This window comes from Procambarus clarkii, chromosome 54, assembly GCF_040958095.1.
Source record: "Procambarus clarkii isolate CNS0578487 chromosome 54, FALCON_Pclarkii_2.0, whole genome shotgun sequence".
NCBI classification, from domain to species: Eukaryota; Metazoa; Arthropoda; class Malacostraca; order Decapoda; family Cambaridae; genus Procambarus; species Procambarus clarkii.
This window is the reverse complement of record NC_091203.1, coordinates 12,037,081-12,055,048: the sequence shown is the minus strand read 5'-3', so window position 1 is coordinate 12,055,048 and position 17,968 is coordinate 12,037,081. Positions and strand designations below refer to the sequence as shown.

Sequence of the window (17,968 nt, the reverse complement as noted above, 5' to 3'; positions counted from 1 at the left end):
TCCCCATCATTCCTCACTCCACCATACCCTCGTCCTTCCCACCATGACCCCACTGCCCCTTTGTCCTCCCTACCATTCTCCATTCCCCCATCCCCTCGTCCCCACAATCCCAAACTCCCTCGTCCACTCGTCCTTCCAGACTATTACCCCTTCCCTTGTCACCTCATCCTCCCCACCATCTCTCACTTTCATCCCCTCGTCATACCCACCATTCCCCACTCCTTCGTCCCATATCTTCCTAAATGGTCTGATGTTCCCATCAGAAAATCGGGAACATCAAGTGACCTGATGATCCCATCACTGAAGTTTCCCCCCTTTTCTCCCCCCCCCCCCCCATCCAAATAAGATGTAGTAGGTCTTTTCTATGTTAAGTGTTAGTTTGTTGGTTGACATCCATAAGTGGACTTTTTTTAGTTCATTATTAATTAACAACTTTATTTAGTGTATGTGGGTTGGGGTTAGAGTAGATGAGGGTAGTATCATCAGCAAACAATATAGGTTTCAGAATGTTGGTGACATTAAGCAGATCATTGATGTATAAAAGAAATATGAGAGGCCCAAGATGCTGCCCTGTGGCACTCCAATGGGTATTGGTAGAGTGGGCAAGGTTATATCATTTATGGCTACATATTGGTGTCTATCACTAAGATAGGATTGGATATAGTCCAGGACATGCCTCGGATTTCATAATGATGGAGATTACCTAAGAGGTAGTTGTGATTAACAGTATCAAAGCGTTTCTCAGGTCAATGAAGAGTCCAATCGGAAACTCATTTTTTTCAGGGGTTGAGTAAATTATATCAAGGAGACTAATAATTGCAACGTTTGTATTCTTTTGGGAACGGAAGCCAAACTGACAGGGGCTGAGTATGTCGAATTTTACGAGGTAGGAGTAGAGCTGTTTGCAGATCATTTTTTCAAGTATTCTCTTTAGTATGGGTAGGTTTGATATTGGTCTGTAATTGCTTATGTCTGTCGGATTGCCTCCTTTATGAACTGGCGTTACTCTTGCTTTTTTTTAAGGATATGAAGGAAGGTATGACACTCAAGGGATTTGTTGAACAGCAGAGCTATGGATGCCACAAGGGCATGGGAGGCGCTCTTGTATACAATAGATGGGATTTCACTGTTGTTCCCAGCCTTGGTTTTTAGCGAGTGTATGATGGACACAACATCTGTCGGGCTGACTGGTGAAAGAAGAAGATAGTTTGGATAGCTGCCTGAGAGATATGTGTCTGAGTCTGTGGGATTTTACTGGCGAGGTTACCACCAACCGATGAAAAGAAGCTATTAAATTCATTTGCCATTTCTAAATCAGTTGACGGTGTATAGCCTTCCGTAGAGAGTGTTATCTGGTTGTGGGAGTGTTGTTTAGTTCCTAGGATATTAGAGATGGCTTTTCCATGTGCTTTTCATGTTGCTTTTTCCTTCTTTGAGTCTAGTATCATAAAGTGAAAGTTTAGCTTTTCTTATGATACTGGTAATCATTGATGACTACCTTTTAACTACTTCCTTTATAACTAGGCTAATCCTAAATTTCTTTATATATTCTTGTTTTTTGTTGATTGATTTGAATATGCCACCTGTGAGCCACGGATTGTTTATTCTTTTGTCAGTTACTTGTTTGGTAAGGAGGGGACAGTGAGTGTTGTAGAGGCTTAGAGTTTTGGAGAGAAAGCGTTTAGTTGATGAGTTTATATCCTGGGCATTATTGAATTCAGATTCCCAGTTAATATCTCTCAGACACATATTTCTCAGGCAGCTATCCAAACTCTCCTCTCCTTTCACCAGTCAGCCCGACAGATGTTGTGTCCTTCATACACTCACTAAAAACCGAGGCTGGGAACAACAGTGAAATCCCATCCATTGTATACAAGATCGCCTCCCATGCCCTTGCAGCACCCATAGCTCTGCTGTTCAACAAATCTCTAAAATGTCATACCTTCCCTGATATCTTTAAAAGAAGCAAGAGTAACGCCAGTTCAGAAAGGAGGCAATCAGACAGACATAAACAATTATAGACCAATATCAAACCTACCCATTCTATCAAAAATATTTGAAAAAAAAACTATCTACAAACAGCTCTACTCCTACCTCGTAAGATTCGACGTACTCAGCCCCTGTCAGTTTGGCTTCCACTCCCAAAAGAGTACCAACGATGCAAATATTAGTCTCCTTAATATAATTTACTCAGCCCTTGACAAAAATGAGTTTCCGATTGGACTCTTCATTCACCTGAGAAAGGCCTTTGATGCTGTTAATGACAACTACCTCTTACGTAAACTCCATCATTATGGAATCCGAGGAATGGCATGTCCAATCCTATCTTAGTGATAGACACCAATATGTAGCCATAAATGATATAACCTCTCCCACTCTACCAATAACCGTTGGAGTGCCACAGGGCAACATCTTGGGACCTCTCTTATTCCTTATATACATCAATGATCTACCTAATGTCTCTAACATTCTGAAACCTATAATGTTTGCTGATGATACTACCCTCATCTACTCTAACCCCAACCCACATACACCAAATAATGTTGTTAATAATGAACTAAAAAAAAGTCCACTTATGGATGTCAACCAACAAACTAACACTTAACATAGAAAAGACCTACTACATCTTATTTGGAAGCAAATCAACAAATGCAATTCAGCTTCATATAGACAATGTTAACATTAGTAGTAAAAATGATGGAAAGTTTCTTGGCCTATTCCTAGACAAGAGACACAACTTCAGCACCCACATACAACACATAACTAAGAAAGTCTCTAAAACCGTTGGTATACTCTCCAAAATCAGATATTATGTACCTAACTCTGCTCTCATCTCATTATATTGTGCACTAATCTATCCCTATCTTAATTATAGTATCTGTGCATGGGGTTCAACCACTGCAAACCACCTCAGGTCCATCATCACCCAGCAAAAATCAACTATCAAAATAATAAAAAATTATGCTTTCAGACAACACTCAGCACCCTTGTTTAACTCCCTAAACATGCTAAACATAATCTCACTCCACACATATTCTCTTGTGTCAACTACATTTACAAAACCCTGTTCTTAAATGCAAATAATGCTCTGAAATTTTCCCTAGAGAGATGTAATAGGACCCTTATCACCACACCAGAAATAAATATCTCTTTGATATCCCTAAAGTCAAACTTAATCTGTGCAAACACTCTATGCAAATAAAGGGACCTAGTTTATGGAACTCATTCCCTAATGAATTGAAAAGTTGTCCAACTTTTGCGTCTTTCAAATACAAAACTAAGAAATACCTAATTTCACCTTCATAGTTTTCTACCTTGTTGCTTTAAAATTGCACCTTATCTAGTGCTACCCAATCTCCCAATCTTCATGTACCAAATCCAAACAATTTTTCCATTGAACTTGGTTTGTACTTTATTGCATTTACTTTATTATTGCTGTCTTCTTATATGTGCTTTCAATTTGATGTATGGTTATCTTGAGGTTATCTTGAGTTGATTTCGGGGCTTTAGTGTCCCCTGGCCCGGTCCTCGACCAGGCCTCCACCCCCAGGAAGCAGCCCGTGACAGCTGACTAACACCCAGGTACCTATTTGCTGCTAAGTAACAGGGGCATAGGGTGAAAGAAACTCTGCCCATTGTTTCTCGCCGGCGCCTGCGATCGAACCCAGGACCACAGTATCACAAGTCCAGCGTGCTGTCCGCTCGGCCGACCGGCTCCCTCCTATTTATGGTGCCTATTAATCTTAGTTTAAATTACCAATGAAGCTGTCAGTGCAATCAGAGCTATAATATACCAATGTGCTTTAATATACCTTCTAGTCTCTCTCATCTCATTTTTTTCCCTTCTTGCAATGTATCTGTTATCATTTTATTAATTCCCCTAGAATTTACCTACTTAAAATTATCTGTTAGATTAGGAACCTGCCCGAAACGATGCGCGCACTAGTGGCTTTACAAGATTGTAAATACCATGCTATATATTCTCACAAACCCAATGTACCTTCTTGTATATAAATAAATAAATAAATAAATAAATAAATAAATAAATAAATAAATAAATAAATAAATAAATAAGTAGTATGGGCTATGGTTAGCAAGTAGAGGATTTACCTGGCACAGGAGCGGGGCAAGTAGCACAGGCTATGGTGAGCCCCTAATGGACTTAACTGGCACAGGAGAGGGTCGCTAACTTGTCCAAACAATGATTGTTGTTTTAGATTCCGCTACGCAGAACAAAAGTTCCAAGTAGCACGGGCTATGGTGAGCCATAAATATTATACATTATAATTTATAAATTACCTAATAAAATTAGTAATTTATTTTTTGTTAATTAATTCAAATTAATTAAAAAATATTTACAATTAAATTTTAATTACTTGAAAAGTAATTCAAAGAAAAAGTAAAACCTGGAATTAATAAACACAAAAAAAATTGTTTTAATGTAGTCAGTAAATTGTATTAAAGTGTATTACCAAATTCGCAAGAATACTTAGATTTGCCTAACACTATATTACTTGAAAAGTCTAGCACATGTTGGAATGGAATTAGGTTTAAGGCTTTTAAACCGAGGGAAGTATTAAAGCTACAACATGAGATTACTTGCGAACCACTAAGCATATTTCAGTATGGAACATAATAAATGACCAAGGTAAACTATCCCTGTATATACCAAGTATGCAATACTTGCTAAGATTAACAAGGAATCGTAAACAGTGCATTCTCTTAACAAGAAGTAAAACAAATTCATATATTCAATATTTGACATTTAACTAGGGTTTTATATTTATTAACCTAAAGGAAAATCTTATAATATAATATGTAATTGATTATATATGGAAAAATTTAATAAAGTAAAGAGATAAGAAACATATTAATTACAGTTTTCTCAGTGGAACGTCACTATAACACTATATTACGATTCAAGGACTCAAGACTCTCAGGTATAAAAGCCCGGCATCACTGCTGCAAGACACACTCGCTCAGCTGTGGCCACAGCTAACCAACTTTCAGCCATGAAGCTCTTGGTAAGTTGCACTAACAATCGGACTCTCTGATATTGGTTAATATTTAATGTATTAAAGTATTAAAGTATTAAAGTATTTTAAAGTATTACATAAAATATTAAGAAAAGTAGTGGTCTTTTCGAAGAATATTTCATTTACGCGAATGACAATACAGTACTTTACTGCTAAATATTTTATGACTGTATGTGTGATATTTTCATATTTAGGTGTTTGTGATCCTGGCAGCTGCCGCTTGCGCTTCTGAGATTGAGAAGCGAGATGCGGAGCCCAGTTACGTGACGAGCAATTACGGTAGTGCTTACCCTGCATACATTCACCATTACCACAATGGAAAGAGGTCTGCCGAGCCAGAGCCTGAACCATCATACCCAATTTATTCCTCCGGCCTTCGATTTGGTTATGGCCACCATTACTACAAGAGGTCTGCCGAACCAGAGCCTGAACCATCATACCCAATTTATTCCTCCGGCCTTCGATATGGTTATGGCCACCATTACTACAAGAGGTCTGCCGAACCAGAGCCTGAACCATTGTATCCTGTCTACTACGCTCCCCGTCACAGTTATCGCCGCCATTTCTACAAGAGGTCTGCCGAACCAGAGCCTGAACCATTGTATCCTGTCTACTACGCTCCCCGTCACAGTTATCGCCGCCATTACTACAAGAGGTCTGCCGAACCAGAACCTGAACCATCGTATACTCTCTACTCCGCTCCCCGTCACAGTTATCGCCGCCATTTCTACAAGAGGTCTGCAGATCCTGAACCATCCTACTCAGTCTTCTCTAATTATGGTTACCGGCCACTAAACCCTTATATTCACCACCTTTACTAGATTTCTGCTGATTTAAATGACAACATCTCTACTTACATTTAGGCCTACGGGAAATAAAAAAAATATGGTAAACCATCTCAACAATAATTTTCAGACTACGAGGCCTACATGACAAACAATTGCAAAGATTGCACTCATCGCCAGGATTACTATCATTATGACATCCTGAAATACACATTAAATTATTTAACAAGTTTAATGTTGTTTTGTTGAGTGTTCTGTTGTACAGCAAAGAAATAAATCTATATAATAATTGTTAAATTTATTATTAATTATCATTTGCATCAATAATATCATAGTGATATAATAACGCTGAAAACGATTCAATGTGTTTCCGGTTGGTTGAGATGATTAAGATGTTTAATGTTGATATGGTTAATATATCTGGAAGAATATATTAACTTCCGTCATTAATATTGATGAAAAAAGATGTATGTAATTAATTAATTTTATAGAGAATATACTTGTATATATTGCGATTTGGTATTGAACCAAGGAAACGATTTCCGTGGAAATTGTTGCTTGCTTTAGGAGGCATGCGAAATAGACGTATATTTAAATACACAATACACATCTAATAACATTTTGACAAAAACTAAATTCTACATAACAGTTTGCTATAAAATACAATACAGTAAGTTCAAATTGAGATGTCAGCATTTAAATATTTTTAGTATTTAAATGTATTTATATTTAAATAAAATTAAATATTTATATTTAAGTAAAATAAAAATCAATATATATTTTTTATGTATACTTTACACAGATGTTAGGTGGATGGAATAGCATTGGATGGGAAGGGGCCGCGGCTCGCCGAGTCAAAGCATCTATTTTATAAATATTGTCGGTTCATTCCTACTGATGCAAATATGGGTAAAATACGATAAAATTTACTAAGACTCGCATTAATGTAAGGTTAAAGTGATATTAGTTTATCAGTAGAGTATTCTGAGTGTTGATGAAATATATTTAATGACAGTCTTACACGAAAAAAATAATTTCAGCCCACGAGAGCTAGTTCACTGTACTCACCTATTTGTGTTTGCGGGGGTTCAGCTCCGGCTCTTTGGTCCCGATTCTCAACTGTCAATCAACTGGTGTACAGATTCCTGAACCTACTGGGCACTAACATATCTACATTTGAAACTTTGTATGGAGTCAACCTCCACCACATCACTGCCTAATGCATTCCATCTGTTAACTACCCTGACACTGAAAATGTTCTTTCTAATGTCCCAGTGGCTCATTTGGGTACTCAGTTTCCACCTGTGTCCCCTTGTTCGTGTACCACCCGTGTTAAACAGTTTATCTTTATCTACCCGAATGGAGCCGAGCGGCCAGCACGCTGGAACGTGATCCTGTTTCCCCGGGCGCCGGCGAGAAACGATGGACAGAGTTTCCTTCATCCTATGGTCCTGTTACCTAGCAGTAAATAGGTACCTGGGAGTTAGTCAGTTGTCACGGGCTGCTTCCAGGGGGGTGCTCGAAATCAACTCAACTCAAATCAACTCAACTCGAAATCAACCCTGTCAATTCCTCTGAGAATATTGTATGTAGTGATCATCTCTCCCCCTACTCTTCTGTCTTCCAGTGTCGTGAGGTTCATTTCACGCAGCCTTTCCTCGTAACTCATGCCTCTTAGTTCTGGGACTAGCCTAGTGGCATACCTCAGAACTTTTACCAGGTTCATCTTGTGCTTGACAAGGTACGGGCTCCATACTGGGGCTGCATATTCCAGGATTGGTCTTACATATGCGGTATACAAGGTTCTGAATGATTCCCTACACAGGTTCCTGAAGGCAGTTCTGATGTTAGCCAGCCTCGCATACGCCGCAGATGGTATTCTCTTGATGTGCCCTTTAGAAGACAGGTTTGGTGTGACATCAACTTCTAGATCTTTCTCTTTGCCCGTTTCATGAATTCCTTCATCTCTCATTCACTATCCTGTATCTGACCTCCTGTTTCCACAGTATAGTTTCATTACCTTGCATATACTCGGGGTTAAACTTTAGTAGACATTTGTTAGACCATTCATTCAGTCTGTCTAGGTTATCTTGTAGCCTCATATTATCTTCCTCCGTCTTAATCCTCCCCATAATTACTATCCTGTATCTGACCTCCTGTTTCCACAGTATAGTATCATTACCTTGCATATACTCTGGGTTGAACTTTAGTAGACATTTGTTAGACCATTCATTCAGTCTGTCTAGGTCATCTTGTAGCCTCATATTATCTTCCTCCGTCTTAATCCTCCTCATAATTTTTGCATCATCAGCAAACAATGAGAGGAATGAATCTATTCCCTCTAGAAGTTCATTTACATATATCAGGAACAGTACCTAGCGCCACTCATGCTGTAAGTGAACATGCTGCCACAATGACAACAAAAATGAGGCATGGTCCGGGACTATGCCTCGGGACGCATGGTCCGGGACCATGCCTCGGGACGCTAAGCCCCGAAATCAACTCAAGGTAACCTCAAGATGCAGTATATAGCGTATAAAATATAGGCAGGAAAAATGTGGATAATAGAATAAAAGAACATTATATGAATTTAATAATAAGTAAAAGCCTAAACATAATAAATATGATTTTTTCAATAGAGCATAAAACATGTCAACCAATCATTATTTAGAGAATAATAATTGTTCATATGCGTGTTAAAGGAGTTTTATAACACAATAAGTATAGTTACTCAGAATTTGTCAGGAGCCGCATGAGAATAACAATAAAAACTATGTTTCAAGAATTGTAGGAAATTCAGGAGTTTGTATCAAGTGTGACCATCACACCTCAACACGGAAGATTTCATTGACGCCTTAGAGATAAATTTAGCTCTGATGGCTTCGTGCCGCGGCTAATTTGTCAAACAGAATGTTTAATTTTATTGTGCTTATTTGAGATGGTCTGTAGAGCCTTGCTGGAGAGGTTAAGGGTGTGGTGAGCAAATGTTTGTTGAAGGATGGATGGATGGGTGTGATAATGTTTAAGATGGAACTGGTGAGCTGAGCAAATCCACAACGGCCGTAACGATGGTTCGAACCTACGTCCGAGAGAATCCCAGACGCTGCCTTAATCGACTGAGGCAGTCGATTAAGGCAAGGAAGCGTCACACTCACCAGACCCGGGTGAGTGTGTAGTGTAGTGTGGGTGAAGTTATCTGAGGAACTGGTGTAATAAAGTGTCGATAAGGTGACTTCTGGGGTAGGTGTAGTGTAGAGGGTGAGGTCAAGTAGTGTTCTGGAAAAATCAAATTAGTTATGAGCGGGCAAAAGCTGGCATTGATTAGGTGAGGTGGCAAATTGTGGGTTCTTGACCTTAACGAGCGGAATACTATGCAGAAGAATGTAATTTTGTTTTCGAAATTACATTGTACCAATGTTTTATATCAACATATAACTACAATATAAACTGACAGAGGTGATTACACGGGTGAAGATATGTCTTAAGTACTAATATTGGGGAAATGGGTTGTTCAAGATTCAGCGAGTTTGAAGCACAAGGTAGGAAACAATGAGGATAAAACTAGGTACTTTTTGGTTTTACTTTTGAATAATGCCTCATAGGCCTAAATGTAGGTATAGATGGTTGGACAATATTCATTAGGGAATGAGTTCCATAGACTGGGTTCTTTTATTTGCATGGAATGTTTGCAAAGATTTAGTTTCAATATTGAGATATCAAAGAGATTTTTATGTCTGGTAAGGTGCTCAGGGGTTCTGTTACACCTATCAAGTAACAGTTTTAGATCATGATTAGCAGTTAGGAGAAAGTATTTGTACTTGTAAACAGCACATGAGAATGTGTGGCGCGAATGTATGTTTATCATGTTAAGGTACTTGAACAGAGGGGCTTTGTGTGTTGTCTTCAGACAAAACACAAGAGCTTGTTATAGTTCAGATAGCAATTTTTAGCAGAGCGATGATGGGGTTGAATTTACAGTGGTTGAACACCATGCACAGATACCGTATGTAAGATAGGAAATGATTAGGGCATGATATAATGAGAGTAGAGTATTGTTAAGACATCTTAACCATGTCAACCAACTAGTAACATACTGAATCGCTTTCAGCGGCATGTTCCCAAATGGATATTATTGATACAAATTGTAATTAATAATAATACAAATGGTAATTAATAATAGACTTAAAGTCATTATACATAAATATTTCTTTACTGTACAACATGACACTCATCAAAACAACATTGATCATGTTGTAACCATTAAAAATGTAATTCAGTTCATTTATGTCATGGTGATCCTAGCGATGAGTGCGATCTTTGCAACTGTTTGTCATGTAGGCCTCATAGTCTGAAAATTATTGTTGAAAGGGTTTTCTTTCCCATAGGCCTAAATTTAGGTATATTCGTTGAAAAAAAACAAAAAAAATAAATCTACCTTTCTATTTAGGCTGCAATACTGAAACTTGGAACAATTGCAGCCCTTTTCATATACAACTAGTCAAAAAATATTGGTTGACATTGAACAACTTTTAATAAACTAATCTAATACCTCTTTAAAACATATATCTTCACCCGTGTAATCACCTCTCTCATTTTATATTATAGTTATATGATGATATAAAACATTTCTACAACGTAATTTTGAAAACAAAATTGCACCCGTCTGTATAGTGTGCCGCTCGTTTAGGTCGAGAACCCACAATTTATCCCTCACCTAAATAATGCCAGCTCTAGCCCTCTTATAACTAATTTGATCTCTCCCCATAACTACTTGACCTCACGCTCTACACTACACCCATCCCAGAAGTAACCTTGTCTATACTTTATAACACCAGTCCCACAGATAACTTCACCCACACTACACTACACCCATTGTATAGGCTATTTCACCCCACCAATATTATAGCTACCTTATATCTCACGCATCCCACACATTTTATCACTTTTACACCAATCTCTCATATTACCACACCTCACACATTACCTAATATTATCCACACTATACAAACATCACTTTCGTCTCACTCATAATTTCACGTCACCCCATCCATCCTAAACATTATCACACCCATCCATCCATCCTTCCATAATCATTTGCTCACCACACCCCAATCTCTCCGGCAAGGCCGTGAAGAGGATTCGAACATGCGTCCGGGAGCATCCCAGACGCTGCATTAATCGACTGACCTACGACATGGTAAAAAGAGTTGAAACCGAATTCTACTGAACTTACTGGATCCCGCAGCCTCTCCGAGACACAAACCAGGGTTTTACAATACTCACCACGCACTCGAGCTATGTCAATAGGCCGTTCTCCCTCTTTGCCCTTGCATCATTACACACAGAAATCACAATAACGTGTTGCATCAAATGAACATATCCACAAGGGCCGTGATGAGGATTCGAACCTGCGTCCGGGAGCATCCCAGACGCTGCCTTAATCGACTGAGCTACTACATGATTAAAAGAGTTGAAACCGAAGTTCTACTGAACTTACTGAAAGTTAGACAGCTATTCCAGGTTGTTTCCTGGGTGTGAGTGTGTGTGAAAAAACCTAGTAGTTAGTAACAGTTGATTGATTGACAGTTGAGAGGCTGGCCGAAAGAGTGCCGGACCAACCGGGCTGTGGTGGGTATGTGGGCCTGCGGGCCGCTCCAAGCAACAGCCTAGTGGACCAAACTCTCACAAGTCAAGCCTGGCCTCGGGCCGGGCTTGGGGAGTAGAACTCCCAGAACCCCATCAACCAGGTATCAACCAGCAGAGCTCAACCCCCGCAAGCACAACTAGGTGAATACTACACTCATTGCATAGGCTATTTCGCCCCACCAATATTATGGCTACCCAGTGTATCACCCATCCCACACATTTCGTCACTTTCTCACCACTCTCTCACATTAACTCACCCTTTACATTACCTAACGTTATCCTCAATATACCAACACCACTTTCGTGTCACTCATAATCTTACCCCACCGCACACAGAAATCACAATAGCGTGATGCATCAAATGAAGAAATTCACAAGGGCCGTGACGAGGGATCGAACCTTCGTCCGAGAGGATTCCAGACGCTGCCTTGCCTTAAGCGACTGCCTCAGTCGATTAAGGCAGCGTCTGGGATTCTCTTGGACGTAGGTTCGAACCATCGTCACCGCCCTTGTGGATTTGCTCACCTCACTACATCCATCCTAAACATTATCACACCCATTCACCCATCCTTCCACAAATATTTGCTCACCACACCCCTAACCTCTCCGGCAAGGCTCTACAGACCATCTCAAATAAGCACAATAAAATTAAACATTCTGTTTGACAAATTAGCCGCGGTTAGAAGGCATGTGAGCTAAATTTATCTCAATGGCGTCAGTAAAATCTTCCGTGTTGAGACGTGAAGGTGAGACAGACTTGAGACAAACTCCTGTATATCCTTCTAGAAAAATAGTTTTTATTTATAATTCTGACGTTATACTTATACTTAAGCTTATACTTAAGGTCCTGGTAAGTTGCACTAACAATCCTTATTAACCTCTGATATTGGTTAATACATATATTATAATGTATTATATTAAACAGCAAGGAAAGTGGTAGTATTTTCTAAGAATATTTCGTATACGAGAATGACAATACTGTACTGCAAAATATTATATGATTCTACATGTAATTTTTCATACGTAGGTGTTTGTGATCCTGGCGACTGCCGCTTGCGCTTCTGAGATTGTGAGAGATGCGGAGCCCAGTTACGTGACGAGCAATTACGGTAGTGCTTACCCTGCGTACTTTCACCATTACCACAATGGAAAGAGATCTGCCGAGCCAGAGCCTGAACCATTACACCAAATTTACTCCTAGGTCTCACGACATGGTTATGGCTACCTTACCTTGAGATTACCTTGAGGTGCTTCCGGGGCTTAGCATCCTCGCGGCCCGGTCGTCGACCAGGCCTCCTGGTTGCTAGACTGATCAACCAGGCTGTTAGACGCAGCTGCTTGCAGCCTGACGAATGAGTCACAGCCTGGTTGATCAGGTATCCTTTGGAGGTGCTTATCCAGTTCTCTCTCTTGAACACTGTGAGGGGTCTGCCAGTTATGCCCCTTATGTATAGTGGAAGCGTGTTGAACAGTCTCGGGCCTCTGATGTTGATAGAGTTCTCTCTCAGAGTACCTGTTGCACCTCTGCTTTTCAACGGGGGTATTCTGCACATCCTGCCATGTCTTTTGGTCTCATGTGATGTTATTTCTGCGTGCAGGTTTGGGACCAGCCCCTCAATTATTTTCCAAGTGTAAATTATTATGTATCTCTCCCGCCTGCGCTCAAGGGAGTACAGATTTAAGCTCTTTAGTCGGTCCCAGTAATTTAAATGTTTTACTGAGTGGATTCTAGCAGTAAAGGATCTCTGCACGCTCTCCAGGTCAGCAATTTCTCCAGCTTTGAAAGGGGCTGTCATTGTGCAGCAGTACTCCACTCTAGAGAGCACAAGCGTTTTGAAAAGTATCATCATCGGTATAGCATCTCTAGTGTGAGAAGTTCTTGTTATCCAACCTGTCATTTTTCTTGCAGTTGTGACAGCTACTTTATTGTGTTATTTAAAGGTAAGGTCTTCCGACATGAGTACACCCAGATCCTTTACATTGCCTTTTCGTTCTATGTTATGATTTGCCTGAGTTTTGTACGTGGTTTCCGTTTTTATATTTTCATTTTTTTCCGTAGCGCATGAGCTGGAACTTATCTTCGTTAAACATCATATTATTTTCTGTAGCCCATAGAAAGACCTGATCTACATTTGATTGGAGGTTTGCCGTGTCCTCTATGTTGCCTACTCTCATGAAAATCCTAGTGTCATCTGCAAAGGATGATACAGTGCTATAGGCTGTGTTTTTGTCTATGTCCGATATGCGGATGGGGAAAAAGTACTGGAGCAAGCACAGTACCCTGGGGGACTGAGCTCTTCACGGTTGATGGGCTGGATTTTATTTTGTTGACTATTACACATTGGGTTCTGTTAGTCAGGAAATTGTAGATCCATCTGCCTATTTTTCCGGTAATTCCTTTTGAACGCATTTGATGTGCAATAACACCATGGTCACATTTATCAAAAACTTTTGCGAAATCAGTGTAAATTACATCAGCGTTTTGTTTGTCTTCCATAGCATCTAATGCCATATCATTGTGGTCCAGCAACTGCGACAGGCAAGAGCGCCCTGTTCTGAAACCACATGGTCCGGGGTTATGGAGATGCTGTGATTCCATGTATTTTGTGATCTTACTTCTTAACACTCTCTCAAAATTTTTTATGATGTGCGATGTTAGTGCTATCGGTCTGTAATTTTTTGTCTCTGCCTTATTTCCTCCTTTATGGAGTGGTGCTATCTCTGCTGTTTTTAGTATGTCAAGGATAACGCCAGTATCTAGGCTTTGTCTGCACAGAATGTGAAGGGCCTGCGATAGTGATTTTTTACAGTTCTTGATGAATATGGAGCTCCAAGAATCCGGGCCTGGTGCAGAGTGCATAGGCATACTGTTTATGGCTTCTTCAAAATCCAGTGGGGATAGGGTGACGTCTGATATATGAATTGATGTTGGTGTCATATCCATGAAAAATTCATTTGGGTTATCAATCTCTAGTGCGTTTAGTGGCTCGCTGAAAACAGAATCGTACTGCTTCCTCAGTAACTCGCTCATTTTTTGTTGTCGTCGGTGAAAGTTCCATCTCCCTTTCGCAGGGGCCCAATACTAGATGTGGTTTTTGATCTTGATTTTGCATAGGAGAAAAAATATTTCGGATTTCTCTCTATTTCACTGATGGTCTTTTGCTCTCTTTGCCTCTCCTGGGTTTTGTATGATTCTTGTAGCTTGAGTTCAATTGTTTCTATTTCTCTACCTAACCTTCATCGCCGTTCTTGAGATAGGGTGCGACTCTCAAGTTGTTCCGCGATTCGTTTTCTTCGCCTATATAGGGAACGACGTTCCCGTTCCAATCTGCATCTCTTTCTCTTTTTTCTTAGGGGTATGCGGTTTGAACATTATTCTAGTGCTACTGAGCTTATTTTTTTCCAGGCACTGGTTCAGGTTTGCATTTTCTAGCTGTTCTTTCCAGTTTATTTCTATGAAGTCCTGGTTTATTTGCTCACAGTTTATCTGTTTATTATTGAAGTTGAATTTGCTAAAATCTCCTCCACCGGGAATCTGGACTGGTTTTGAAGGTCTATTCCCCATGGTTGACAGAAATTCAATTAAGTTGTGGTCTGAGTAACAGGTATTTGTAATCATTATGTTCCTGATCAATTCATCATAATTAGTGAAAATGAGGTCCAGCGTGTTCTCCTTCCTAGTTGGTTCTACTATTTGCTGGTTTAAGGCAAACCTGTTGCACATCCATAGCAGGTCATTTGCATGTGCCTGTTCATTTAGGCTACTTCCTGGTACTCTTTCTGATATGACTGTATTAGCCAGGTGCTTCCATTTCAGGTGCCGTAGGTTGAAGTCCCCAAGCAGGATGATGTTCGGAGCTGGATTTGTGAGGTTTTCCAAGCAGTGTTCTATTTTCATTAGTTGGTCTTTAAACTGCTGAGGGTTTGCCTCCGGTGACTTATATACAACGACAACAACTCTATTTAGGATCTCTATTTTGATTATCAGCACTTCCACCATATAATTTGAGGTGTTTAGCAGCTCAGTACAGATGAGTGTGTCTTTGATGTAGAGGTTGACCCCACCCTGAAGCCGGTGTTTCCTATCACACCTTAAAAGATTGTACTCTGAGATCCATATTTCACCATCAAAGTAGTCCTTTGCGTGAGTTTCCGTTAGGGCTGCAAACACTGCATTTGCCTCATTAAGAAGACCATCTATAAAGTGAACTTTGTTGGATTTGCGTGTTTTTATACCCTGGATGTTGGCAAATATAAATGATGTTATCGTGTTAGTTGAAGTGCTGGATGCTTTACTTGGTGTTAATATCTGAGGCTCTGGTAAGGAGGCCACTGTGTTTGCGTCCTCTCTAGCATTTGACCGAGTTGGTGGTAGAGTCTGGTCATTTTTAGCCATTCTTCTCCTCCTCCTCTTGCTAAAAAATTATCCCGGTCAATGGAGTGGTGGCTGTTTTCATAGTGGCGGTCTGTCGGTTTTATTCGCCTGGTACATCTTATATGAAAAGCTGGACATTCAGCATTGAAGCACTCTTTCCTGTCCAAAGAGTTCTTGCAAACTTCTGGGTGAAATAATTCACCGCTTTTGGTACATTTACCTGTATTGAGGAGGTTTCTGCACTTTCTAGAGTAATCGTACTTACATGTTCCATTTGTTCTTCCCGATATCACATGTTTACAGGTAGCCCATTTGTAATACCAACAGATTTTGGGTCCTTGTTTTGTTTGTTTCCCTTTGCCAGGGAGCGCACTCTGCTGCGGCGTCCCCGACACTGTGCTCTGCTCCGGGGCCTGTGACACCGCGCTCTACTCTGGTGCCATCGCCACTGCGCTCTGCTCCGGTGCCCGCAACACCGCGCTGTGCTCCGGCGCCATTGACACCGCGCTCTGCTCAGGGGTCCCCAACTCCCCGCTCTGCTCAGGGGTCCCCGATTCCGTGCTCTGCTCAGGCGTCCTCGACTCCCCGCTCTGCTCAGGCGTCCCCGACTCCCCGCTCTGCTCAGGCATCCCCGACTCTATGCTCTGCTCAGGCGTCCCCGACTCCCTGCTCTGCTTAGGCATCCCCGACTCCCAACTCTGCTCAGGCGTCCCCGACTCCCTGCTCTGCTCAGTCATCCCCGACTCCCGGCTCTGCTCAGGTGCCGCTGCCACCGAGCTCTGTGGCGCATCTGGTTGTACCTTGGTGTCATGTACAGTTTGTTTGAAGACATTAGAAATTGCTATGCAGGCAATAATAAGTTATTCTCTTTTTTCGGCGGGAGTTTTATCCAGGATTTCCATCATCTTCAAAAAAGTTACATCATCCTTTTTGCAGAGCCAGTACACAGAGTGGTCACTGGGACCATTTCTCCTTGAATTATTAGTCATGTTGGCACATTTTTTGTGTATGGCTGCTGAACAGAGTTGGCACTGAAAGCTCTGTTGGTAATCTACCTTCATGTTGCATTCTATGCACGTTTTTATCAAAGACATTTTTGTTGACCACTTCTGTTCAGTGGTGATGGTCTGCCGAACCAGAGCCTGAACCATCGTATCTTGTCTACTACGCTCCTTGTCACGGTTAGGGCCGCCATTTCTACAAGAGGTCTGCAGATCCTGAACCATCCTACTCAGTCTAATTAATTATGCACTTATTCGTATGATTAACTTGGTACATGCAGCTCTTGATAAAAATGAGTTTCCTATTGGGTTATTTGTGGACCTGCATAAGGCTTTTGACACTGTCAACCACCAAAACCTTCTTCTTAAATTACAACATTATGGAGTCAGAGGTCACTCCCTGCAGTACCTTACGTCTTACCTTACTGACAGGCTCCAATATGTTTATGTGAATAATTCAATTTCTCCCACCCTACCCATCAACATTGGTGTTCCCCAGGGCAGCATACTTGGCCCCTCTCCTCTTTCTCATCTACATTAATGACCTCCCAAATGCCTCCCAACATCTCAAACCAATTCTATTTGCTGATGACACGACCTTCATTTACTCCAGTCCTGACCCCCTTGCTCTAAATGTCACAGTGAATACTGAGCTAAATAAAGTCCACCACTGGCTAACTGCCAACAAACTCACCCTCAATATTGACAAAACTTTCTATATTTTGTTTGGCAATAAATCCTCAAATCAAATAAATCTCAGGATTAACAATACCCAAATTTGTAACAAAGCAGATGGCAAATTCCTTGGCGTTCTCATTGACCGCAAGCTGAATTTCCAGGGACACATTCTAAATACAATACAGGGTATATAAAAAAAATAAAAAAAACTGTTGGCATTCTACAGGAGAAGCAAAAAATGGCATCACAGATCAGTCTGCTACCTCGAAGAGCTTCACCTGCTTGAGCAAGCCCGTGAGGTCCTGCCTGTAGAGAGTTTACCTCCCTGGGAGGATGACTCATGCAAGATCATCAATGAAATGGCAACGAAAAAATCCAACATGATACCACAAGAAATGAATCACAAGTATCTCAAGGAGATTTATAAAGAAGCCGGAGATGAACTAG

At 40.6% G+C, this 17,968-nt stretch overlaps 1 protein-coding gene across 1 annotated transcript; it reads left to right on the top strand.

Moving 5' to 3' along the window:
* Positions 1–4,988: 4,988 nt before the first annotated feature.
* On the top strand, positions 4,989–6,118 carry LOC123752275 (uncharacterized). Its single transcript, XM_045734329.2, has 2 exons — positions 4,989–5,024; positions 5,231–6,118. Exons 1-2 carry the CDS (start codon positions 5,013–5,015, stop codon positions 5,855–5,857), a joined length of 639 nt encoding a protein of 212 aa, XP_045590285.2. The 5' UTR covers positions 4,989–5,012; the 3' UTR covers positions 5,858–6,118.
* The last annotated feature ends 11,850 nt before the right edge of the window (positions 6,119–17,968 follow it).